General features: G+C 36.0%; 3 protein-coding genes and 1 pseudogene across 9 annotated transcripts; 2 read left to right on the plus strand and 2 right to left on the minus strand.

Annotated features, from left to right (window-relative positions):
- Positions 1 to 2,768: 2,768 nt before the first annotated feature.
- Positions 2,769 to 6,971, plus strand: LOC121758228 (DNA ligase 1-like). 5 transcript variants are annotated; one of them, XM_042153647.1, is made up of 12 exons: positions 2,771 to 3,314; positions 3,489 to 3,615; positions 4,307 to 4,766; positions 4,836 to 4,958; positions 5,049 to 5,159; positions 5,258 to 5,506; positions 5,575 to 5,666; positions 5,746 to 5,833; positions 5,909 to 6,025; positions 6,095 to 6,210; positions 6,308 to 6,414; positions 6,534 to 6,971. In XM_042153647.1, the coding sequence occupies exons 3-12, from the start codon at positions 4,308 to 4,310 to the stop codon at positions 6,728 to 6,730; spliced, it is 1,659 nt and encodes a 552-aa protein (XP_042009581.1). In that variant the 5' UTR covers positions 2,771 to 3,314; positions 3,489 to 3,615; position 4,307; the 3' UTR covers positions 6,731 to 6,971. The 5 variants fall into 5 exon arrangements, with proteins under 5 accessions (XP_042009582.1, XP_042009583.1, XP_042009581.1 ...); XM_042153646.1 differs by having other exon boundaries at positions 3,489 to 3,546; XM_042153648.1 differs by lacking the exon at positions 3,489 to 3,615 and having other exon boundaries at positions 2,769 to 3,314; positions 6,540 to 6,971.
- Positions 6,972 to 8,151: 1,180 nt separating this feature from the next.
- On the minus strand, positions 8,152 to 11,440 carry LOC121758985 (annotated as a pseudogene).
- Positions 11,441 to 15,187: 3,747 nt separating this feature from the next.
- Positions 15,188 to 18,120, plus strand: LOC121757154 (annexin D5-like). 2 transcript variants are annotated; one of them, XM_042152660.1, is made up of 6 exons: positions 15,188 to 15,343; positions 16,085 to 16,230; positions 16,351 to 16,569; positions 17,155 to 17,370; positions 17,452 to 17,541; positions 17,651 to 18,120. In XM_042152660.1, the coding sequence occupies exons 1-6, from the start codon at positions 15,268 to 15,270 to the stop codon at positions 17,855 to 17,857; spliced, it is 954 nt and encodes a 317-aa protein (XP_042008594.1). In that variant the 5' UTR covers positions 15,188 to 15,267; the 3' UTR covers positions 17,858 to 18,120. The 2 variants fall into 2 exon arrangements, with proteins under 2 accessions (XP_042008594.1, XP_042008595.1); XM_042152661.1 differs by having other exon boundaries at positions 15,317 to 15,450.
- A 120-nt stretch (positions 18,121 to 18,240) lies between these two features.
- Positions 18,241 to 24,634, minus strand: LOC121757153 (histidine kinase 4-like). Of its 2 annotated transcripts, XM_042152658.1 has the most exons (12): positions 23,358 to 24,634; positions 22,775 to 23,011; positions 22,517 to 22,686; positions 21,431 to 21,649; positions 21,251 to 21,323; positions 21,137 to 21,181; positions 20,998 to 21,049; positions 20,685 to 20,914; positions 20,460 to 20,558; positions 19,511 to 20,238; positions 18,863 to 19,366; positions 18,241 to 18,790 (listed from the first exon to the last, which is right to left on the minus strand). In XM_042152658.1, the coding sequence occupies exons 1-12, from the start codon at positions 23,688 to 23,690 to the stop codon at positions 18,526 to 18,528; spliced, it is 2,955 nt and encodes a 984-aa protein (XP_042008592.1). In that variant the 5' UTR covers positions 23,691 to 24,634; the 3' UTR covers positions 18,241 to 18,525. The 2 variants fall into 2 exon arrangements, with proteins under 2 accessions (XP_042008592.1, XP_042008591.1); XM_042152657.1 differs by having other exon boundaries at positions 21,137 to 21,323; positions 23,358 to 24,633.
- Between the last annotated feature and the right edge of the window lie 249 nt (positions 24,635 to 24,883).

Consider the following 24,883-nt stretch of genomic DNA (forward strand, 5'->3'; position numbering starts at 1 on the left):
CTTAAATTACTATTCATTCAATTTAATTTTTTTAGTTTTTTTCCAACAAATTCAATTAAAAAACACACTTCATTAAAATTAAAATAACATTACAACTTAAAATTCAAAAAAATAGAAAAAGACATAATTAAAATCCTAAAAAAATAAAAATGACATAATTTAAAATACAACTTAAAAAAGAAACAACCAAGAATGAACTTGTCCCACATCGAAAGTTGAACATAAAACATTCAAGGATGTCCCACTATTAACACTTTTCATGGGCGATGGTAGTAATTCATTTGAACGACCCAACATGCAATTACTATATACTAAGTACTATGCACTATAACAATAATGGAATTTGAACGACTCAACACATGGGCGGACGCAGAAATAAATCACGATAAGGGCTGTGATTTCTAAAATTTGTTGTAAAGTATATTTTTGGGTGTTTTAGATTATTTATAGGGGCTTTTACATGATAATTAGCATTAAATTTAGATAAATTTTAAAAATTTACAAAAGAAAAAAGGTTAAAAATTAATTTTATTAAGGGCTTTAGCCCCACCCCATTGTACATGGGTCCTCCCCTGACTCAACATATGCACTATAACATTAATGGTTCATGATTGATTGATTGATATTACTTACGTCAATTAACATTAAATTATGGAGTATATGTATAGCGTCATAATACGTTGATTTAATTAATTATTTGTATAGGCATATTGCCAAAACGTTTCGATTAGAATGAGTGAATTTGCACCTTGCTTTTTCATCTTCCACTAGCTAGGCTTCAGCATATACATACATACTTACATACATACTCTCTCTGTCCCGTTAGAAATGAAACGTTTTCCTTTTTGGTCTGTCCCATTAAAAATGGAAACAATACTCTCTGTACTTTTTCTTCTCTCTTACTTTACTCTCTCTTCATTAACTCACAAAACAACACTACATAAAATCTCGTGCCGAAAAGCAAATGTTGCATATTTAATGGGACAGAGGGAGTACATAACAACCCTGAAATGTATAATGCATGACAAAAAGAAGGATTATTATAAAAGAACACTAATTATTAATTTTACTTCATTTTTAATTAAAATTAGTGTTAACCCCGCTATGCGTGGCATAAAATAAATTCATTCTATTTATTTGACATTGTGAATAAACTTAATAAAATAAGAAACAATATCATATATATAATTAAAAAATAAATAATGTACTATATACTATTAGTATGTTACATAATTATAAATATAAATTGAAAAAGTTTGAAATTAAACCAACATAGAAATAATTTTTAATTACAACATTTATACAGATCTCTAGAATAAGAAAAAATATTGTTCTTAACAACATACACAATTCAATATTAAAACACTATCAATATGAAATCGATATAAAATATTTAATATAAAACTAAATAACGGTTGACTCTCCCTTAACCTTATTTTCCTCCTTAATCCTCAAGTTGATGATTTATGAATGTGCGCGAATTAATGTGATATTTTATGTTGTTCGTCTTCTTTGCTTCCTTTGTCATTTCGTTGACTTTGAGTGTTTTCTTTGCATGAATACTATGGAAGTCACGAAGTTGGCGACGAATATGCAAAGCATTATGCAGTATATTATAGATAGTTAGCATTTGTGATTTCTTAATTTGTAAAAAAACAACTATTATAACCAAGACGGAAAAAATTAAAAGAAAGCTAATAAAAATAAAACAAACTAACATTAAAAAAAACACTTACTAATATGAACTAATTTCACTCAAACAGAGAATGATCCTCAAATTTCACCTTCTCTCACACAACTCTCTCCTTATAGCCTCCGACTCATGTCTTCGGCTCTTTGCCTTTCACTCTCTCAAAGGACTACGTATCCACTGCCTCCGTCTCTATTGACTGTTGCTGGAGAACTCTCATTTTCGGCCACGAGAGTTGAATGCAATAATGAAATTTATCTAATGTTTACACTGAAAAGATAATTTCACAATGAAAGATCATGTATTTATAGACAAAAATTAAAATTACAATCTTAAAAAAAAAATTAATGACAGCAATTTGGCCCATTGTATTCCAAGTAACCCCTCATGATATACTTTGCATAAATTCAGGGTATTAAATGCATTAATAGTATTTAATTATCTTAATTAAATTTTAATCGTTACTATTACTATCTTAATTTCTACAATTATTGATAGCATCGTGTATAAGTGGAGAATCATTTCAATAATATGAGGTTTGCTTCGGTCTTTGTAATATTACTGTTGCACTATATTTTCAATGCTATTAACCCTTCCGAGTAAGCATTGCTGTTATTTTCTTAATTTTCTTAATGCCATTAACATTTATCAGCTACCTAAATTGCGCCAAAAAACATCTCTCTTCTACCTAAATTTGCATTTTATATATTGATAAATAGATATGAATACTAAGATTACCTAAACAAACTAAAACATATTTTAAAATGTTGCTGGACCAATCAAGCCTATTTATAAACCAACCACATCTAGTCTAGGCCACCATTATTAGGCTTTAGGATTAGAATTTGTTAAGTTAATCATTAGGTTTATATTTTATAAAGAAGCGGCGCCTCTCCAATTTTTTAGGTTTAGATTAGTTAAATTAATAGTATTAGGTTGATAAGAAGCGGCGCCTCCTATTAGTATGGCAGTATGAATGCCAATACTTAACGCCTCTTCCTCATTTTCTCCTATAAATACAAGTATTTTTTGCATCTTTTGTATTCATCCTATTTTCATCTCCATTCTTCATTCTTTTTCTATCCACTATTTATTCTCCATCCATATTATTATTTCTTCTCCAATTTTTTTTTCTGATGGAGGCATTCAATCCAATTCATTCAATCTCTATTGTTCTTCAATCAAATTATCCGTTCAATCTCTATTGTTATTCAATCAAAGGATCCATTCAATCTCTATTTTACCAGTTTATATATTACTTAAATATTAAATATTGTATAACATTCTTTGCTAATTGGCAATGCATACCATTTTGATATTTTGTTATAATTAATTTCACTACTTTTAATCGGGTCAAAATAAAGGAAACGATGTTTAATTTTCGGGTCAAAAGAAATGCGGATCCTGGTCTTTTAATTTTCGCGCGGATCCTAACCGGCACATGCCTATCACCTGATCACTCCTCTCTCCTAGCTACAGAGCCGCTTCACTTCATCTCATCGCATCGCAGGATTGTGTTAATTTTCTACTACTTGCTTCTTCTTTGTGCTTACCATCGGGATCAGATAGTGTTGTATGAGTGTGATCAGCCATAGCCGCTTCACATTGTCCCATCGCATAGCAGGTATCTCTATCTTCTTGTGTTAATTTTCCCCCTTTTATTCGTATCTTTAGATCAGATGTTTGGAGGTTAGGGTTTTGATGCTTTTATTTTTCTCAATGTGCCTCATATTAGTGAATTCTGGTTTTGGAATTCACGTTGAAAACCCTAATTTTCTACGACTGTTTGTGCTATCAGATTGTGTTGTGCGAGTGTGATCAGCCAGAGGCGCTTCACTTTTCCTCATCATATCCCAGCTAACTCTCCATCTTCTTGTGTTAATTTTTTTCATTTTTATCCGTATTTTTAGATCAGATGGTTGGAGGTTAGGGTTTGATACTTGTATTTTCTCTATTAATGAACTCTGTTTTTGGAATTCTCGTTGAAATGTCCATCGTCTGTTTCCATTCGTATTTGTACAGCACTATTTCTCTGTATTATATGTGCCTCATGAACAGTATTTGCTGATTTGGAGAGTATACTGAGCCCTATACAATTGATGTATTTGCTGCTACTACATGTATGCTTGTATGCATGAGGAATAAAACTTTGGTTTTACTATACTTGACAATAATATATAGTAGTAGGTCTTACACCATGAAACTTCTATATAAGAGAGAATAAAAAATACAACAACAGGTAACCTTCATTGAATGCATATATATGCATGTAGCATCTCCCCCACTCTCTCTTCCACACACATGTGCATTCACTTGTATATATGTTGGCCCATGTTTGGTTTTTAGGTTCTACTGTATTTTACAAATTAATTACCATCATTTATTATGTAAACTAATTATGCCAATAGAGAGATGCTCCAAGATTTTATTTCTCTGCCAAGAAATCAGAAACCTGCCCATTAACTAGGATTTTTGATACATTACAATTTATATGGTTGTGCATTAATATGTTATATAATGGTTCTTATGTTTTCTTATTTTATTGTTTTGTCCTTCTAATCATAGATTATATAATGGATGGTATGTTTTTTAATCTAATTGTTCATTTTCCTACAGTATGGCTTCCCCACCCACACTTGTCGAACTAAAGAGAAGTCCATCCGATTACACTCTATCTAATGTAGTACATTGGGAGCTTGGCGGTGATGTTCCATTTGTGTTTCTGGCCAATTGTTTGGTTGCTGTGTCAGAGGCAGCTGAGGATGATCTACAAGATATTGCTTGCAATATCTTTAGGACGTTCATGAAGATATCTCCTCAAAATTTGTTTGCAGTCCTTTCTATACTTGCAAGGACTTATACTGATGGTGATAACTCTTACACAATTGAAGCTTCTAAAGATGCTATCATCGAAGCAATCGCTGAATCATCTAACAAGACCCCGGAGTTTATTAAAGATCAGTTGTTGGAGCATGACTTAGCATTTGTTGCTGAAGTCAACAGACCAATAGAGTTACTATTCAAACGTGAAAAGCTTACCATTGAGTATCTTTTTTCAAAGATCATCGCATTAGTGGTAATAACTCATACTACTATTTTATATTTTATAAATACTATATTAATGTATTTTATATCTTCAAAATAGGAGAATGTCAAAAGGAAGAAAGAAAAAAAGAAAGTTTGGGCTAAGAGAAACCTGTATACATTGCTTGGTATGTTCAATCATGCTTCGGAATTTGAAGCTGGGACCTTGGTTCGGTTGCTACAGGTTTATAATCTGGCTGATTCTTCTTTTTCAGAAATTTTCTAATTCGACTTTATTAGCATTCTATTTATAGTTCATGTTTATTATTCACAGCCCATTTGGAAAAAGGTTCCTGAGAATGTAATTCTGCATGGCCTCGCTTGTGCTACTGTGTATGCACACATTTCTCCTGAGGATCCTGACATTCCTATGCATCTTGAGAGAGTAAGTTACTTCTTTTAGTAATTTTCCTAGTTAATTCTCTGTACAAATTGTTTATCTTAATTGTCCTGATTATCATCAATTTTAATTTTCATGTGCAGGCGGTTGATCTTTGTAACCGAATTTATCAATTGGTTAAGTCTTTCCGAGCATTTTGTGATGCCTTTTGTCATACCTATCCATGTACTGGATATATGTATCTGCCAGAGATTATAGGATTTGCTCCTGGCATTCCTCTAAAGTTGATGGAGGCCGAACCCATACTTGACACATCCGAGCTGTTTCAAAAATTTGGGTCTAATGGTTTCACCTATGAGTCTAATGATTATGGGGATGTAATACGTGCTCAGGTATGAAATAACTTTACTTTATATTTATTTTTAAGACATTTTTTTATGTTTTGCAATTTAATGTGCAGATACATGGTCTAGAAAATGGCGTGATTGTGATATATGTTGATAATGAATTGGTCACAGACCGTTTTCCCGATGTTCTTGCCATAGTGATGAGGTACTGTTTACTTGGATGAATTAATACACTGATTATCATTATTTATTTATGTTTATTGACATTAGTCACTTAAATGTAGAGCAAGAGGCCAGAATATGAAGTCCTTTATAATCGATTGCAAAGTCTGTGCCTTTGATGAAAGGAGAAAGACCAGTTTATCGATCAAGGTACATCTTTTAGCTTTAGATGCATTTCATTATATTTCTGTCATTTATTTTACTTTGTTGTGTTTGAACTGTCAGGATCTTCCCAACTCACATTGGGAAGATGCTGAAATCGTTGTCAGCATTGTTGTTTCGGACATTCTTTACTTGAATGGAAAGTCACTCTTGCAAAAGCAACTCCTACTTCGCCATCAGGTTTCATTTCTTGTTTGGTTGGCCTTTTCTGTTTGTGATAGCTGTAATTATGCCTTATTTTGTTTGTAGATGCTTCAAAGATCCTTTGTTGAACAGTTGGATTCATCAGTCAATATTTCCGATGTCCCACAATGCAACGATCTTAAGCTTCTTAAAAGCTTTCTGAAAGCTGCTGGCAAGTCAAGGTATGCTTAATCTTTATACTTCCATTTTCTTATGTATAACTGCCATTCCATCTTCCAGTTTATAGTTTTGTCTAACTACGATCTCTTCCTTTGTTAGCTTAATTGTGAAGTCTCTTACTGATAATGCCACATATGAACCTTGTAAAAAGTTACGCAACTGGCTTATACTTAGAAAAGAAGACTTGGCAGACCTTGAAAAAAAAGGTAAGTTGTATTTCAAAATTTGGCTATTGGATCAATTGAATGTTGTTAGACTTGTTTACTCTTTTCTCACTCTGGGTTGTTATTGTTCAACTGAATAATTTCAAAATTTATTGTTTTAGCTACAGATAGTAATGATGATGCTCGAGTTGTGAGGGCACCTAGTAAAGAAGCCAAGGCTACAACTAGAGATAGTGAAGATGCCTCCTTAACTGGAGATAATGAAGATGCTGCCACAACTGGAGATAGTGAAGATGCTGCCTTAACTGGAGATAATGAAGATGCTGCCACAACTGGAGCTAGTGAAGATGATGCTTGAATTGAGATAGTTGCTAAATTTTGGTAGAGCACTAGGTGAATCTGATACAAATTTGATTGGATGAGGCTGTACTGTAAATTGGGGTTAGGTTGGAGATTTATTGAATTTTTGTGGCTTTTGGTGAATATAAGTAGCTTAGATTTGTCTGCTTCGTTTTGCTGTGAATCAGTGCAAACGGTGTCCTTTGTTTTGACCTTTCTAAGGTGCTATGCTTTTAATGGGCAAACACTACGTTTTGTAATCTTTGATATGTCCGTTTTTTTTTAATCTTTCATCTTCTAATCTTTGATATCTGTTTTCTTTTCTTTTATGGAAGTCGATTCTGCTATAACTTGGGGGTGAAGGAGAGCACATTCTTTGTCCACGTTTACAGTCCGAAAATTCAATTTGTTGATTAAACTTAGTTACGGTGATGTTTTCTTCGAAAATTCAATAGTCATTACATGTGACTGAAAATAATTGAGAAATAATTAGAATCAGAAAAGGTTTTATTGGTTGTCCCATTAAAATGAAAAATGCTATCTATCTACCTCACTTTCACATTATCTTTTATATAATACTAATAATCATTACATAAATGCTATCTATCTACCTCATTAAAATGAAAAATGTCTCAATGTTAGTGTTTGTTTTTATTGAATTTATTAATCTGTACTAAAATTGAGAGAGAGAGAGAGAGAGAGCGCCCAAATTTGAATTTATGCATTAAACTTGAGACATTTTTAGTAGTCCATGATAGAATGAGAGCAAAGTGAAATAGAAAGAAAAATATAGAAGACAAAATATAAAAAACAATCTATGTATTATAGATCAAGAGGCAACCACTCCATCTCAAGATGTATTTCTCCACATTCTACTTTTTTTGCAGCTTCAAAGATACTGACTGCTTCACCTTCCCATCAACAATATCCACGAAGTTAGGGGGAATATATTTTTTACTATCATATCATAAATGTGTTGGTGGAGCTTAGGATACAAAAGCAAATGTATATATGTCAAAATGAAGAGCTAAATATTTATTTGGGGCACGCCTGCAGATGGGGACATTGATATCACTTTCCACTATAATCCAAATAATCAATCAATAAAGAATTAAACTGCCCAGTTTTCTATTACTTCTGTTTTGAAGTATTTATATACAATCTGTATGAAATTATTATACGAATAGAAATAACAATATGAGTCGTTATTCACAAAAGCTCTAATCAAATAGAAACGTCAATTTAACTTCATTCCACGATATTGAGTTTTACTCTCAATTGTGAATGTTCTATCTTTGAAGTACTAGTATTAACTTTTTCACATAATAATATTACTCTCCTCAAAAAAATAAAGCCTGTGATAGTAACCTAACATGGAAAGTAAAAAAAAAAAAAAAAAAAAAAAAAAAAAAAAAACCTAACATGGAAAGTAAACATAAATGATAGTAGAACATAAATTATTTTGGATAAAGTTAATAGTAGCAAAGAGCTAAGAAACTAAAACACTTGCATATACTACATTTCAATAACCAAAAAGGTGCAGTATTGCAAACATTTTAACATATAAAAACGAAAATTTTAGTGCGACGAAAGGAGATATTTCTATTTGGTTCTAAACCAGCTGTTGATTTTCCCTGCTATTTAAACCGTAGGAAGAACAGCTTCACTTTCTCATCTCACTGTCTCGACTCTACATATTCTACTTTGTCTTCACAAAGAAACCATTCTACCTCCTGCTCAGGGCGATCGATATCATAACAGATGTTAGACACTCATATCAGGAGCAGAAGAATAAAATCCAAAATAAAATCCCTTTTAAAAGCAATAATTGGGATGTAAACATTTGGGGTTCATGTATGAACTTGAAAGGAAAAGTGACAAAGCATGAAAGCAAAACATCAAAACAAAAGCAATCGATACACGAAATATCAAAATATAATTTACTAGACCTGAAAAGCACTTAAAGCATTTTTGCTAATAAGAGAGTTGAACTAACCTGCTAGCCTTCTATGTTGGGAGAATCAGTCCTCTTTTCTCTAGGCTTTTGTAACGATCTCTGACTAGTGTACAACAGCCCTATATCCGGAAGAGATGCATATAAAAACAAAACAGCAAGTCATTAACTCATAAGAGTTGATAAGAGAATTATGTTCGGTTGATTTGGAAAAGAAATGACAAAAGCGAAATGAAAAACCTTCAACTGCCGAAGTGAACCAGTTTTCTCTTCGGTCAATAGAACTTGGAGTGGAGAAGGCTCAAATCTGAATCAGAGGATACAAATGGCATCCAAGATATTAATACTTCACTGGAATACTACGTTGCAATCAGAAACAGAAATTGATTAAGAAAAATATGATGCAAATATATGCAAGATAAGATATACTCCTATTTAATCAAGAGAACATTTAATTCATGTAGTTGTGGTAGCTTCCTATTTCAACAGTACTTCATATGCATGGAAGATAAAAGGTTAAACAAGTGTATTATCAAACGCCATACTTGTACTTTCCCAAGCGAGATGGACGAGCTTTCAATCTCTCCTGTTTGGCAACAATCCTCCGGAGATGTCGGTTATGTTTCTCTTCATCCTCTTTTGCAATTTCTTGCATTATTTCTGATAAACTACTCGCAGCAGAGAACCAGCTTAGTGATTTTAAAGTAAAGCATGCCTATCTTGGATTAAGATATATTAGCTCTTTACCTGTCAATTTCTTTTGAAAGTCCCTTCACTTTTTTGTCTTCTGCTTCAATTCTCAATCATTCCTTCCGTCTAGCCCTCCGGTTAAACTCTACTCTTGTCACCCTTTTGGTTTTCTGAGAACTGCATGGTTTTCATCACAATTACCATACCGGACATCAGAGCCCTTATTTTACAAAGCAATGCAAAGTAAGTAGTCCAATTATCCTTGCAGAAAAAGGAAACAAACATAAGAAGATCAAATGGAACCAAGGAAAAAATGACTACCACCTCTTTTCTGCATCCTCGTCTCCTTCATCTGCCTGATTTTCATTTTCATCATCATCGGTACCATCCGCATCTGCCTCAAGGAAATATTTCTGATGCATATAAGAGGGATGTGTAGAAACTTTCATAAGCACATAAATATGTAGAGGTAATATTCATTTCAAGTAACCAGATCAGGATGAGGTACAAACATATTCTTCATCAATAGCTTCGCCAGAGACAACTAAAGGGATGGGTTGAGGCCCCAATTCATGCTGGTAAATTTTCTGTATTTCATCTGCAACAGCACGAGCTAAAGCGTCCTATAATAATAGAGTACAGGGATCAACAATGAATATAAAAAGAAAAAGAAAAATGATGAAATTACATAAATAAGATGGCTGCCAACCTGATGGCTCTCAGGGTGAGGATTGAATGAACATCCTGGATGTTCAACCTCAACAGCAGGAATAATGCAAGTCTTGGGCTTCTATCATTATTAATTGCTAATTAACCGCATAGATAATAATCATCAAGAAGTTTTTGATGCATACAGAGACAACTGAGAAACTATCAAAATCTAGACATACCGCTCATCACATAATGCTTCTTTGAACAATATAATTATATAATTTGGCTACACATGTAGACACCATAAGTGCACAACAAATAATGTTATACCTTTTTTATTTTGGCCTTCACTCCTTCTGCAAAAGTGAAATAGCAAACACTGTTAGATATAACAAATGGTCATCGCAAACCATAGTTGAGAGAAATAGTGGCCCATATGCATGTATTTATGCACACACACGGGCACACATATAGTTACCTTTCTCTTCCCAAAAGTCAAGAACTCCAGAACCATGCGCACTTTCATCCTGAAATGGTTGGATTAAAAATATAAGAATCACTAGCAGAATCAGTCTGAAGCAATTCGAGACAAAACTACCTTCACGTTTCCCTGTGCAGCATCATCATCTACTGGTGTGGATACAGCTTTACCCTTTCTCTTGGACTTTTGCTTATTCTGTGTAGAGGATGGAATAGCTTTAATAAAAAGGTTTCTCTGTAACACACTATCACATCGCAATACTTTTTCTCTGTTTTTCTCAATCTTCCGCTTAACAGAAAGATCTGCAAATGAAAATCTCCATTTCGTTACAATCTAAAGCTATCATAACTCTCAAGAAGATCATACAACAAGGCCTATAGTATACTTCCAAACAGTTCACTAAGAAACAAGATAAATACACTAGTGAATCCAAAAACCATCAATAACAAAAGTACTATATCAAATAAGGAAAAAAACTAAAACTATCAATTACAGAATCCAATATCAACTAACTGACAGCATTTCTAGAGCAATTCATGACTCCATAAAGCCGATTATGGTGCATAATTTAGAGCTTAATTCATCAAAAAACCTTTCTTGTTAAGTTTCATTAACTTAACTGAATTGGGATTCAAATTCGCTACTAAAGATTAGGTTCAATTGAAATAAAGGATGTCCGCCCTAGTTTTGATGTATTATAAATGTAACAATGAAAGAGAAGTTTGATACCTCTGGATTTATCAAGGAAGAAAAGAGAATCACTAGGCACATCAGCCAAAGAACCACCGGAAAGAGCGTCTTTTGTGGTTTTGTCATAATAATCTTCAATATCTTCAGTGCTTATGTTGGCCCTCCATTCCATCTTTCCCTTCCTTCAACTCTTCGGTCTCTTACCCATCGCTGAAGCCTCCTCCTCTCTCGTCAACAAGAAGAGCTTTTAGGGGTTCTTTCTTTTTTATTTAATACTACTCATTTTTATTTGTCTTTCTATTTTTCTAAGTATTTTTTTTACTTTGTAAATGTACTCCACTAGTTTTAGTTGAATTGGGCTGATATATTTTGGGCTATTCATTTTGACATTGTAGGTCGAGTTTGGAAATCATTGTATAAAAGTAAATCCATTGAATAAATCAATTGGTCCAGCAACAGCTATATTACTCCCTCTATTAAAAAAATACTCTATTATGAACATCACGTATTTAATGAAAAAATTGGTAATTAGATTAAGTAGGAGAGGAAAAGAGAAAAGGTATGAAAAAGAAAGAGAAATATGGGTAAAGTATGATAAAAAAGTTTATTTTTTGAACTAAGACTATTTTACGTTGACATTTCTAAATGGCAAAATGAGATCATTTTTCATGGAAAGAGGGAGTAGTATTATCACATCAGTTTTATAAGTTTGTTTTAAGCATTCACAACTTTCAGTCTCTCACGTGCCATAAACTAGGTCATGCAAAAACGCTAAATAACGAAAACAATTAATTAAAAAGAAAATAGGAAAAAACAACTCATAATTTTCAAACTAGCGGTACCACATATAAGCTTGAATTGAGCACTTGGCAGTCCGCAGAAGCAGCAAAATCCACGGTTCGCGGCCTACGTTACTCGCTCATAGTCATAGTAGACCGTTTGTTATTATTAAATGTTCCAATTTGTCATTTCGTTCGTTTGTAAATAATTGTTTCATTTATTTTTCTACTAATTTTGGTAATACATTTTATACTTTCCTAGTTTTATCTCACTCATATTTTATCAATATATAAAAATAATATTCACTTTGCATTAACCTTTTTCATTCATGTTCTATGTACCTTTTAAAAAAATTGTGTCTAAGACCATTATTGGCGATGGATAGGGTATCAGCTTAGCAAATGTCCTCTAAAATTATACTCCATTCATCCCAAAGATGACTCACTTTCCTTTTTTATTTGTCTCAGCCAATATGACACATTACTAAAAATGAAAATACATTTCTCTCTACTTTATTCTCTCTCTTACTTTGCTCTCTCCACTTCACACACAAAATAAAGTTGCATAAATTCACTTGTCGCCCAAGAAAGGGGCCATCTTCCTTGGGACGGAGGGAGTACCTACTTAATCAATGTTTATGGTGAGAAATATAGGAAAAAATAGAGTCAGAAAGTTTGTCATTTATTTTTATTTTCACGTGTTCTACAAAATTTATCACATTTCACTCTTATCATTTTTTTAGTAAATTGCACATTTCACTAATTCATTCTTACTCACATTTTATTATAAAACTAATACTCAATCCGTATCGCTATAATTGAATCACCTTTTTTTGCAATTGTTTTGAAAAAATGATATTCTCTCCGTCCTGAGAAAATAGACTAGTTTTACCATTTTGGTCATCCACAATCCATTAACACTACTTCCACTACTTTTTCCTCTCTCTTTCTTAATTTATCCATCTCTTTCTTATTTTACCAATTGTGCATTAAAACTCGTGTCATTTATAAATTTGTCCAATTTTTGAGAATGAGAAAAATTAATAAATAATTGAAGTGGAGAGAGAAGAATAGAAAAATTATACTCCCTCGGTCCCAAGTTACTTGAGTCGTATTCCATTTTAGTTTGTCACAAGTTAAAGCATCCACAATGGATGCCCGATCGCCCGAGATCAGGCTCGGGCGTCGTCGGCATCCATTTCAAACGCCCGAGCCCGAGGTCGAGCCGCGCGACCGAAAGTTAGGTCGTCTCGATCTCGCGCCCGATCGATCGGGTTGAGGACATGGAGCCTAGTTGTGAGCAACCTCCTGCTGCCCCTGAGCCGCCGAGGAGAAAGAAGAAGATGGCGCGGAAGGAAAAGGCGACATCCGTCCCAGTCCCACTCCCATCCAACGCGCCCAACGAAGAGTACACTACAAAACGTACTGACTACGAGTTGGAGGAGTACGTGAAGGTGGCTCAGTGTTGGGTCGATATATCGGAGGATTCGATATGCGCCAACAACCAGACTTCATCCAGGATGTGGGATCGCATTGAGGCCAGATACAACGACGTGAAACCGATTTGGGCGTACAAGCGGACCAAGGTTCAGCTGCGCAAGTGTTGGGATCGGATCAAGCTTCACGTCAACAACTTCTGCTATATCTACAACAGGAACATGGACGCAAGGGGCAGCGGTGAGAGCATGGAGGATGTCCTCAAGAAGTCGATGTCCGAGTACCATAAGCAGTTCGGGCAGTTCAAGATGTACAATATTTGGCTGATCTTGAAGGACGGGGCGAAGTTCAACGGAGGGATACCGGTTGGATCCTCGGCTGCAAAGCGGACGAAGAACACCGCCACTGGCGGTTACACGAGCAGCGGCCTATCTCCTGTGGATCTGAACGCTGAGCCGGAAGGGAGTTCCGGCACGCCTACGTCTACTTTTAGACGGCCCATTGGCACCAAGGCTGCCAAAGCCCAGGCCAAAGGGAAGGTGGAGGCGGCCGCGTCTGGATCGGCTCCCCGCAGTTTGCGCCTCATCCGTCTGCTCAGTTCATGGCCTCAGCGATCGAGGAGTTCAGAGGTTTTCGCGAGGTGGTTGAGTATAGGTTTATACTTGACACCCAAAACAGCCTTCATCAGGAAACCGATCCAAAAAAACGACAGAGGACTGAGAAGATGATCAAGAATTTGAGCCAGAAGTTAAATTTAGATAACTAGTTAGGTTTTTTTTAATTTAGTAATTTAGTTTAATGTAGTTTTTTTAGCTAAGTATGATGTAGTTTTTTTTAATTAAGTAATGTAGTTTTTTTTTTTTTGCATTTGTGGTGTTTAATATAATATATTTTGGTATTTTAGTAATTAAAAACAAAATTAAAAATAATAATATTAAAATTGAAATGAGAAATGGATAAACACTAGAGCACCACTAGGGCTCCACCATTGCAGAAAGAAGGGGCATGCTGATGTGTCAACCACTAGAGCTCTCACTAGGACATCCATTGTGGATGCTCTTACTTGAGTCATTTCTCTTTTTGGCTAAAAACAAAATATCTATTCACACCTACTTTATTCTTTCTTTTATTTTACACTCTCTCATCTCTCTTACTTTGTTCTTTCTTCTACTTTATTTAACTCACTAAATACAATTTTCTTAAATCCTGTGCCGAAAAGAAATGTCTCAAGTAACTTGGAACGGAGGGAGCATTATGTAAAAACAAGACTTATAAGTATTCCATAACTTTTTATAACCAACTTTCTATTATAGTACTCCCTCCTTCGCACAAGAATATGCACTCTTTCCTTTTTAGTTCGTCCCACAAGAATATGCATTTTCTAATTTTAGAACTCTTTTCTCTCTATTAAGGTGGGTGAGACTCATTCTCCACTAACAATACTTTATTTACTTTTTCTCTCTACATTTCTCTTACTTTATTAATTTTGTATTAAAACTTGTCTCGAACAAAAAGTGCATATTCTTTGGGCACAGAGGCAATATTTTTTTTGAAATTTGTATAGATCAAAATATAACAATGATTACCAATCATTTGACACCACGTATGATTTTACCAATAATTTTTTAACAAATGATTTTACCATTTTTTAACAAATGATTTTATCAATCATTTTACACGTCAGATAACAAATACCTGCAAAATGTCAACGCGTGGCTCAACTATTTATGCGGTTGTACATTTCGCTACGGATGTTGTGCGGTGACGTGTAAAGCGCTCTCATCTCATCCGATATTTATGACTGTATCTGTACCTGCCACAGAAAGTTGTTCAACAAAAATCTGCATAATTCACTAGAGATCACAGAATCAAAGATGGCGACATTGAGCGTTCCTCCAGTTTTGACTTCGCCCCGAGATGATGCTGCGGCACTCTACCGCGCTTTCAAGGGTGACAACTTTGTCTTCTTCTTCTTTTTCGTTTTTTTTTGCTTGCAGGCTGTGAGACGTGATTTCCAAATCTAAAGCATTTTTTCGGGTTTAGCTCATCGTATTGCTGTAATGTTCTAAATTTGAGTCTCGATCTGCTAGGTTATTTACTTATCATGTGAAAATTTCGTGATTTTGGTGTTTGGAGGATAATATGAGGGCCTTCTTTTATAATTTGGGCGATTTGATATTCTGCAAGTGACATGCAACCTGAACAAGGAAGGTTAATCAGCAAGCTAATTCCGACTCAATAATTGAACGCGAAAAGCTTGTAGAGAGAATGTGTCGAGAATCCAGTGAGTTATTTAGGCTTTGAGAGAACCGGATTAGTGAAATTTCGTTGGGCTCATGGCCCTCGGGATGGTTTAAAATCTTCATCGACTCGTAATTAATCAAGGATTTAGCCAATTGGATTATTAATTAGGAAACGTATCATGTACGCTTGTGAGAACGTCAACCCACACCACTACATTTTAGGTCATGAAGCTCTCAACATTAGCATGAATTCAACAATCTCAACTGCTTATTCACCTCTAGCAAACAATGTAGCCTTTGAAATTGTGTCTTTGTATCATTTTTCTATTAAGCTGGAGATTCGGTTGTATCTTGATATTTTAGAGGAGAGCATAGCTGTTTTGTACATTATATGATAAAGATTAAAAAAAATCTACTAGCAAGTCTGACTGGTAGCTGCAAATTTCAGGTTTCGGTTGCGACACTGCAGCAGTTATTAATATCCTTGCTCATAGGGATGCAATGCAACGTGCTCTTATCGAGCAAGAGTACAAAACTATATATTCTGAAGAACTTACTAAACGTCTGGCTTCAGAACTTAGGGGTGATATTGAGGTACAAATGAGAGTGATCTATACTTTTTTTTCCTCCAGATATAAGCTTTAACTTATGTATAAACTTGCAGAATTGTCTTTATGAACAATTTTCATATTTATGTTGTGAAATGGTTTTCAGAGAGCAATTTTACTTTGGATGCCTGATCCAGCTGTTCGTGATGCAACAGTAGTAAGGAAAGCTTTAAGTGGTGATGTCATTGACCTGAAAGCTGCCACTGAAGTCATTTGTTCGCGTACTTCAACTCAAATACAGCATTTTAAACAAATCTACCATGCAAAGTTTCATGCTTACCTTGAGCATGATATTGAATACCAAGCATCTGGTGATCTCAAAAAGGTCGAACCTCTCTCTCTCTCATCAAGTGCTCATATTTAAATGTCATCAAAATTCAGCTGAATAAATTGTGTTTCACCAAACACCTCTCTCTGCCTCAGTTGAGTATGCTTGCATGTTTCTGTCAGTAAACCCCCGAGTCAATATATAAATTCCGTCCAAGCACCTAAAGACTTAATGTTGTAAATGAAGATAAAGGAGGCAGGAGCAAGCATACCTTACAAGTCGGAAGTACAAGTAGAATATTCTCATCTAGAGAGTGGTCTTATATCTAATGAAGAAATTGGTGCAATTTGAAGTTGGTCTTATATCTTTTAGCCTTTGGTACTTAATTTATGCATGTATATTTTGATTTAAATGTTAATTATTGCCATTGAGCTACAGTTCCCACAATAATTGGTATTGTTAACTATTCATTTAGTTGGCATGTACTTTTTACATACATATGCGTATAATTGTGGCAAAAAATATTACAAAGATGTAAATAAAATATTCATAATCTATGAATATATTCATGACTAGGAGTAATTCAAAGAGTTTCAACCAAAAATCCTTACTTATGTGCTTCCCTGCTCTTCTACGCAATAGTTGCTACTGGCATATGCTAGTGCTCCTCGGTATGAAGGTCCTGAGGTAGACAGGGGATTAGCAGAGCATGATGCTAAGTCTCTCTTTAAAGCTGGGGAGAAGAAGCTTGGAACTGATGAGGATACTTTCATACGCATATTTGCTGAACGGAGCCGGGCGCAATTGGCTGCTATTTCTTCTGCTTATCATAGCATGTATGGGAACTCACTTAAAAAGGTTACCTATCTCATTTAAAGGCTGTAATTCTTGCGTAGAAACTGCCTGTTGAGTAAATAAACATTTTGAATCATTCTGCAGGCCGTAAAAAGGGAAACGTCTGGGAACTTTGAGCTTGGTCTCTTGACTATATTACAGTGTGCTGAGAACCCTGGGAGGTATTTTGCAAAGGTAAACTACGCGCTGTCTCAATTGTTTTCTCTCCATGATTTGCTATATCTGTGTGTGCTAGATTTAACCATCAATGTGTAATGACGGCATGTTTCACCTCGAAATATAGATACTGCACAAGGCAATGAAGGGTATGGGAACCGACGATAAAACCCTTACCAGGGTGATTGTGACAAGAGCGGAGATTGATCTGCAGTATATAAAAGCAGAGTACCAAAAGAAATATGGTAAATCGCTCAACGATGCAGTGCAATCAGAAACATCAAGCCATTACAGAACGTTCCTTCTTGCTCTCTTGGGTGCCACGCACCGCTAGACAGACGCAAGTATGTACAGCTTATGGGTAAGGGTCTCCCTGCAAATAAATTTCCACGCGTTAGAGGATAGGCGTGTTCTGTGTATTTCCATGTCAAATTTAGCAGTGTGTGATTGCTAGATTAGTTATATCATGTCGTATTATCTCTTTAGTTCTTAGTTATGTCTTTCTAGCTGTCTTAAGCTGTATATTGGGCTATCTTTTGTTTCGTATCAACTTTCAATATTAGGCTCTAATGATGTGTGGATTTGATTTGAGCACCACCTTTCCTTCTTTGTGTAATTAGGTTAATATTGATGCATTTATCATATGTTTATAGTCAATTCCAATATGGTTAACACAAACAGAGGAGGCCAAGATAAGGAGAGTTTGGAGGATGAAAATTGAATATGCAAACAAAGAGTTGTGATTATGAATGGCAACAACTAACGCTTACATGCTTTAAATTAATTCTACAACACAACATTCATATACGATGATTTTCTACAGAGACCAAATCGCTTCCTGACCTAGGCTGTGAAACCCCCTCAAACATTTACATCTTTCCCTAACAAATATACATACAACCACGCGTTGCCAACGGAGTCGAGGCAAGAGTCCGTTTCAGTGAATCCACAGGCAGCAGAATGAGCAAAAATTGCTGGCAGTGGCACTGTCGGATAGATGAATCAAGAAGAGTTTACGGTTTCCTTTGGTTCGAAGAATTTCGCTACAGCCTCGTACAGACTCTTCTCCTGGAAAGGTTTCGACACATATCCATCCATGCCGATCTTCAAACATTTCTCTAGCGTGGCGTGTATGACGTCAGCTGTCATCGCCAATATTGGGATGTGCCACTCACCCTTCCTTGCCTCTCCTTCCGTGGTGCACTCCCTGTTTACGTGTGCTTTTGCTCTACTCTCCATTTCCCGAATAAGAGTGGTCGCCTGAAACCTGCAGCGTGAGGAAGCAAGAGGTTAAATATACGTTCCACACTCATAGCAAAGGAGAAACAGCGACACGCACCCGTCCATTTCAGGCATCTGAATATCCATGAAGCAGGCACTGAATTCGTGTGGTATTTGGAGCAACTTCAGAGCCTCTTGGCCACTCGAAGCGCAGTGCACTTCTGCACCAAATTTTTTTAGGGCACCGGCAGCAACTCTACGGTTCACCACGTTATCATCAACCACCAGAAACTTCTTGCCAGATAGCAAGCCAGATTTACCGATACTTTTGTTCAGCATTTCCTTCCCGTGCTGCCTTTTTTTGCTGATCCCCAATACCTGCTGCAAGCACGCAGCCACCATACTCGCTCTCAGAGGTTTCATGATGACCGTATCTTCAAATCCAGCCGCCTTTGCTTTCTCACACTCGGCAGCTGTGATGTTGGTTGCAAGAAGGACCATCTTTGGGAGTTTATACAAGTGGCCATTTTTTCTCCAGCTCGATAACTGCATCATGTCATATTCTTCACCGGGGATCCACAGATCCTTTTCAACGAGTAATACATCTCGCGGCTTTTCATCTCTGCCGCCACAAAACAAAGGAAACAGCAACTTAGATTGCTAGGCTATCCTAGTTGGAAAAGAGAGATTTACACAACCAATAAGATTTTCCGAAATGAAGGATATAATAGTGAAATTTTAGCCAAGAAATAAGAAAAGTGCTTACCTAGAAATCAGGGAGCCGTATTTTCCGAAAACTGCAACTGCCTTTGCGATGCTACCAACGGTCTGGGCCTGAATACCAATTCGCTTCAAGTGGTACTTTGTGACAGCAGCTCTAACCGGTTTGCCATCAACTATAAGTGCTTTTATCCCTTTAAACGAGTTAGGCAGATCATCGGAAAGAGATTTCTTCAGATTTACAATCAAATTATTCTCACAGCTCCGAAACTCAACAGCGAAGAAGAACGTGCTTCCTATTTGAGGACGGCTTTTGAAGTCCATTTGACCACCCATTAGCTCAACTAGGCACTTGCTAATGCTCAACCCAATACCAGTTCCTCCATAATTTCTAGAAGTTGAGCTGTCCGCCTGCATAAACGGTGTGAACATCCGCTTTTGTGCTTGTTCAGGGATACCGATCCCAGTATCTTCAACACATACCATCAAGGCAACACCACGAGAAGCATCACCATTCATCACAGTTGTCGAAGCATCACCATTCATCACAGTACTCGAAGCATCACCAGATTCATCATCTAAATGTTTATCGGTTACCCAGCTGCTGCGGTCATCGGCAGCTTGTGTACCGCTCAGTGTATTGTACTGTCGAATGCAAGATTCCATTTTGCACTCAGATTCTCCATTCGTGCATATTTCAGTCTCCGCATCCATAACTGAGTTTGCTTGTGCAGCCAAAAGGACTTGAACAAATATATGCCCTTGCTCAGTAAACTGTTCAAACAATCAAATAGAGAATATGACCATATGAGCCAAAGGGTAACTTCATCTCAACAAATATGAATTTTGATTTATTTATTTTTAATTACAAAAAGGAAGAACTTTTCAAGACTGAGAGTTCAAATTTCAAATCCACAAGGAGTGGAAATTGGAAGCTCTAAACCTGCTTGAAAATTAATATAACCTGGGGAAAAATGTGTGATCATGACACTTACTTTTACTGAGTTCCCAACAAGATTGGTGATGACCTGCCTAAATCTTCCTGGATCCCCAACAACAACTTCGGGCACTTTATCTGACACAAAAACAGCCAACTGCACTCTCCAGTTATTACAAAATAATTTTATAGGTAGGAATTCTAAACAAATAAGATGCTGAAGGGGGGTAAAAGTAAAAAATAGAAAGGCAATAAATTCGATTCTAACTGTTTCAAGACTAACCTCGACACCCTTTTGCCTTGATTTCTCAGAGAATAAGGACAAAACATCATCTAGAATTGACCTAATGTCGAACGGGACAGCCTCAAGCTCCAACCTGCGAGCTTCAATCTTTGCCCTGTCAAGCACTTCATTTATCAAGGTTATCAGTACTTCTCCACAAGCTTCAGCTGTTTGAGCAAACTCCTTTTGCGCCGAACTCAGCTCCGTGTCTAATAGCAACTGTAGCATGCCTGCAATGGCAAGAAAGCGAGTTATTTATTCCAGTTACTGGACAAAATGTGATTCATTTGTGAATCGGAAGACAACAATGTACCTAGAATCCCGTTCATGGGAGTTCTTATTTCGTGAGAAACAGTAGCCAAAAACTGCAAGGACAAAAAAAAAATAAAGGCAATTAAGATTGAGAAGAAGCAGATGGACGTAATTGTGAACAGCAAGTACTAAATGAAAACCTGAGATTTGGCTATATCTGCAGCTTCCGCTTGAGATTTCAGAACCTGCATTTTACGAAAATCATCTTCAACTTTCACAATGTGAATAGCGGCGCTATATATCATATACGCAACTAAGATGCCAATCACGAAGACAAAGAATGATGTTGTTAGCGCAATCCATGATGTTGGAGCCTCCTGAAGGTACCTAAAGGCAGAATCCAAATAAGAAGATTGTCTCATGTTTCGTTTCTGGTTACACATTTCGGTACGTTCAACTTACTAAGAAACTATGTAAGGGTTTTGAGCACATACCCACATATCATCTCATGTCTGCGGAATGGGTCTCCGAAGTTAAGCCTGCTCACATGCTTAAGTGACATATCACTTTCTAGAGAATGATGGCCATACATGATCAAACGATCAGAAGAGTTGGTAACATCGTATACAATAACAGCAATCCCCTGGTTCCCAGAAAGTTGCCCAAGTAGATTCTCAACAAGGGACTCAACATCGAAGGCCCCACCTAGGTACCTAAATGACATTTACATACACCTGAAGGTTAGAAAATAAGCTAAGTGCCTAAGTGTAAGAAATAACTTAAGGCCAGTTAAGAAATATATGCAACACATGAAGCAAACGCCATTTGTATGAATATTTGAATAAAAACTGTGATATGAGGCAAGTCACATGAAAAAAAAAAGAAAAAAGAAAGGGTTGTGCTCACCCCACTGTCTTTATTCAGAGAGGAGAAATAAATATTAAATTATTGGTCTACAATCTCTATGAAAATGCTCACACGGACTTGAAACATTAAATTTATAAAAATTAAAAGTAACATAAAATAAAACAAATCTAGAGTCACTCTTTTATATTGGATACTTGTATATATTTATATGGTTTTCATCTCATATTGAAACAGATAGGAATACTCACAATAATTGTGATTCCAAATTCATCATTGAAGTCAGAGTAATTACTTATTGAAGAACTTTAGTTAAAAAAGATTGTGGCTTTCATTGGTACAAGAATCTGAAACTTACATTGGCATGCAAATGTTATTCATTAATTCATAAATGAAGCACTAATTTGACTATCGTACAAGTTTTAAGAATTTATCATTTGCTCTGTTCAATAATTATATTGCCATAGTGTATCATTAAACTCAAACTACTTTAGATGGTATCACAATCTGAACTTACTTTAGGATGCAAATGTAACCGATTTAGTCACAACACATACGGAATAAAGAAAAAAAATTAGTGAGATGCACAACATGTTGAGCTGTTTGCCCGATAACAAATCAAGGAAAGAACCTAGATGCACCAGTACATAGGATTATTGTTCACTATGAGAATAATGCTCCATTTGTTAATTCATATAGACGGAGCAAATGCTTACCCAGCCGTTGCTTCAATGCGCTCTTGCACAGTCGGGTTAGGCGGAAGCTTGGAATTGTAAACCGGAAACGTCAAAACAACCCCAAGATGATGTGAGTTTAGCAACCTAAATGGGCTAGTAAGGACTGCTTTACCAGTAGCTCGAGCCCTCAGTATGTTTTCACGGTCCTCCTGTGTTGACAAAATGAACTAGTAGTCGGAAGATGAAAAGTCTCACAAGCCACAAGCAAATAAAAGGTATCATCAAAAAATCAGTTACCTCCCCTGACATCATATCAAGCGATTCAATGTAGGAAACAGTTTCTTGAGAGAATATCACAGGTGCATACTCATCCCTAATCGGGGAAGGCTCTTCTTCCTCCATTGTTCTAATGGTCCATCCGTGCTGCCTCTCGAATTCTTCCCTCTCAGAATTCAGAATCCGCTGAGCATAGGCTACCCCACTCAATAACGGCCTCTCAAAAGCTGTTCTAGCTGTATATTCTGCAAAGGTTTCCTGCATTTACCACCAACGCATATTTTCCAATCGATGATGAGCCACAGATTCAAAATTAGAAACTAAAATAAACACAGTTTGACATTTACAATATCCACTGCTTCATCTCTCAACTAATAAAGCAAAGTAACTCACTAGTAGCATTGTAAAGACTTTGATCAGTGTTCACTACATATAACAAATATCCAAGGCAAGATAAACAACCAACATAGGAGGATTGATTCCATAACATATAAACCACCAAAACTAAATTTCATATTTCCAACACAAAACCAAAGTCCTTAACATCACAATATTAGGCAAATTCTATGATCAAGAAAGTATAGAATGCCCAAACGTCACAAACCTGATCAATTGCAGAGGGATTCTTGTAAAAATGAAAAGTAGAGACGAGGATGGCAAGGGCATGGACATGATTAACACTAACACTAAATTGATCCTGCAACATCCTAGCCCTCTGATCACACATGCCTACAAGAACTTCCTTCCTCCTCTTCTGCTGCTCATCATCCATGTGATCATAAATATTCTTACTCAGAAACAACATTAGCAAGATCGAGATTCCCAAAACCCCACGATTCGAACAGAAATTCAGAAGAGCAGAATGTCTTCTCTCAGTCCCTTCTGCTTCATTCCCCCTCACAGCCATCATTTGGCACCCTTGCCTTTTCTCACCCATCTTCCAAAACCCAACCCTCCCTTTTAGTTTTCACCTCAACTAAGAATTCACACCTTTTACTCCCTCAAACACAAGGGGAATCTAAGAGATCGAGAAAAGACACGCACTCATGAGCTTTTTTGCTACAACTTTTCAAGACTCGCTTTTTCCTGCAAAGAAGTGGCCTTTCGTCGGCTCAAGGCAGTCTATCATTACAAGCATCATCCACATTTTACACTAGGAGAAGATTTGAACAAACCCCAGACTAAAAAGAAAACAAAAAATGAAAGTCCAAAGTTGAATGAATTTGCTCAAAGAAAGCGTCTAATATTATACTATTAGTTTTCATAATTTCATAATTCCATGATGGGAGGAGCAAAGCATGCCTTGCAGCAGACCTCAAAAGGCGAAACTTCCCCAAATTCCAAAGAGAAAAGAAGCCCCCTTCTCTCTCTCTTAGACCAAAAGATATAATACTAATTGTTTGCTAATCCAAAAGGGAATTATGTGAGAGGGTGTAGATAATTACAAACAAATAATAAGGCCACTAAATCAAGCATAGATTTTCTCCACAAGCGTGGAGTTAAGTTTGAAGAACACCCAGACAAAAAAAAAGCACGTTCTCTGCTCCCTTCTCACTTAAAATAGTATACCTATCATTCTCAGAAACTCAAGATTTCATCTTTGAACAGCCCATCTGCTCACATTACGAAACAGTAGTAAAATATTACTCCATCAAGAAAACAGCAGCCTAACTCTGGATTCAATGTACTACAGTTTGTTGTGGTTGAGTTCACAAGGCTTAGGGGGGGCCAAAATCATTATTTTAATGAGATGGCGAGTGTGGTAAGTGCATGAGATACGCCCATAGCTTGCTTTTTAAACGAATTTCTGGATTTTCCCAGATACGCTCTTGTCCCCTTCTTTATTACATTTTCAAATCTAATTAAAACTCTCTCTCTCCAATTTGGTTGTTCGTTTAATTGAAAAATTGAACAGTTCCCCCCTTCTTTCTCATCTCAAATAACGCAAGTGGTGATGGGTAAAAATTATTGTTTGTTGAATAAAATTTTTTGACTCAGTTTCTTTTCTAAATTTCTAATAACCCAAGTGGTTTTAATTGTAATATTAAAATATTGATTGGTAAAAATAATTGTTTGTTGAATATAAAATTTGAAGTCGCTTTCACATATCTTGTGGATAATGACATGGCG

The sequence above is a fragment of the Salvia splendens genome, chromosome 12 (genome assembly GCF_004379255.2).
Source record: "Salvia splendens isolate huo1 chromosome 12, SspV2, whole genome shotgun sequence".
Classification (NCBI taxonomy): domain Eukaryota; kingdom Viridiplantae; phylum Streptophyta; class Magnoliopsida; order Lamiales; family Lamiaceae; genus Salvia; species Salvia splendens.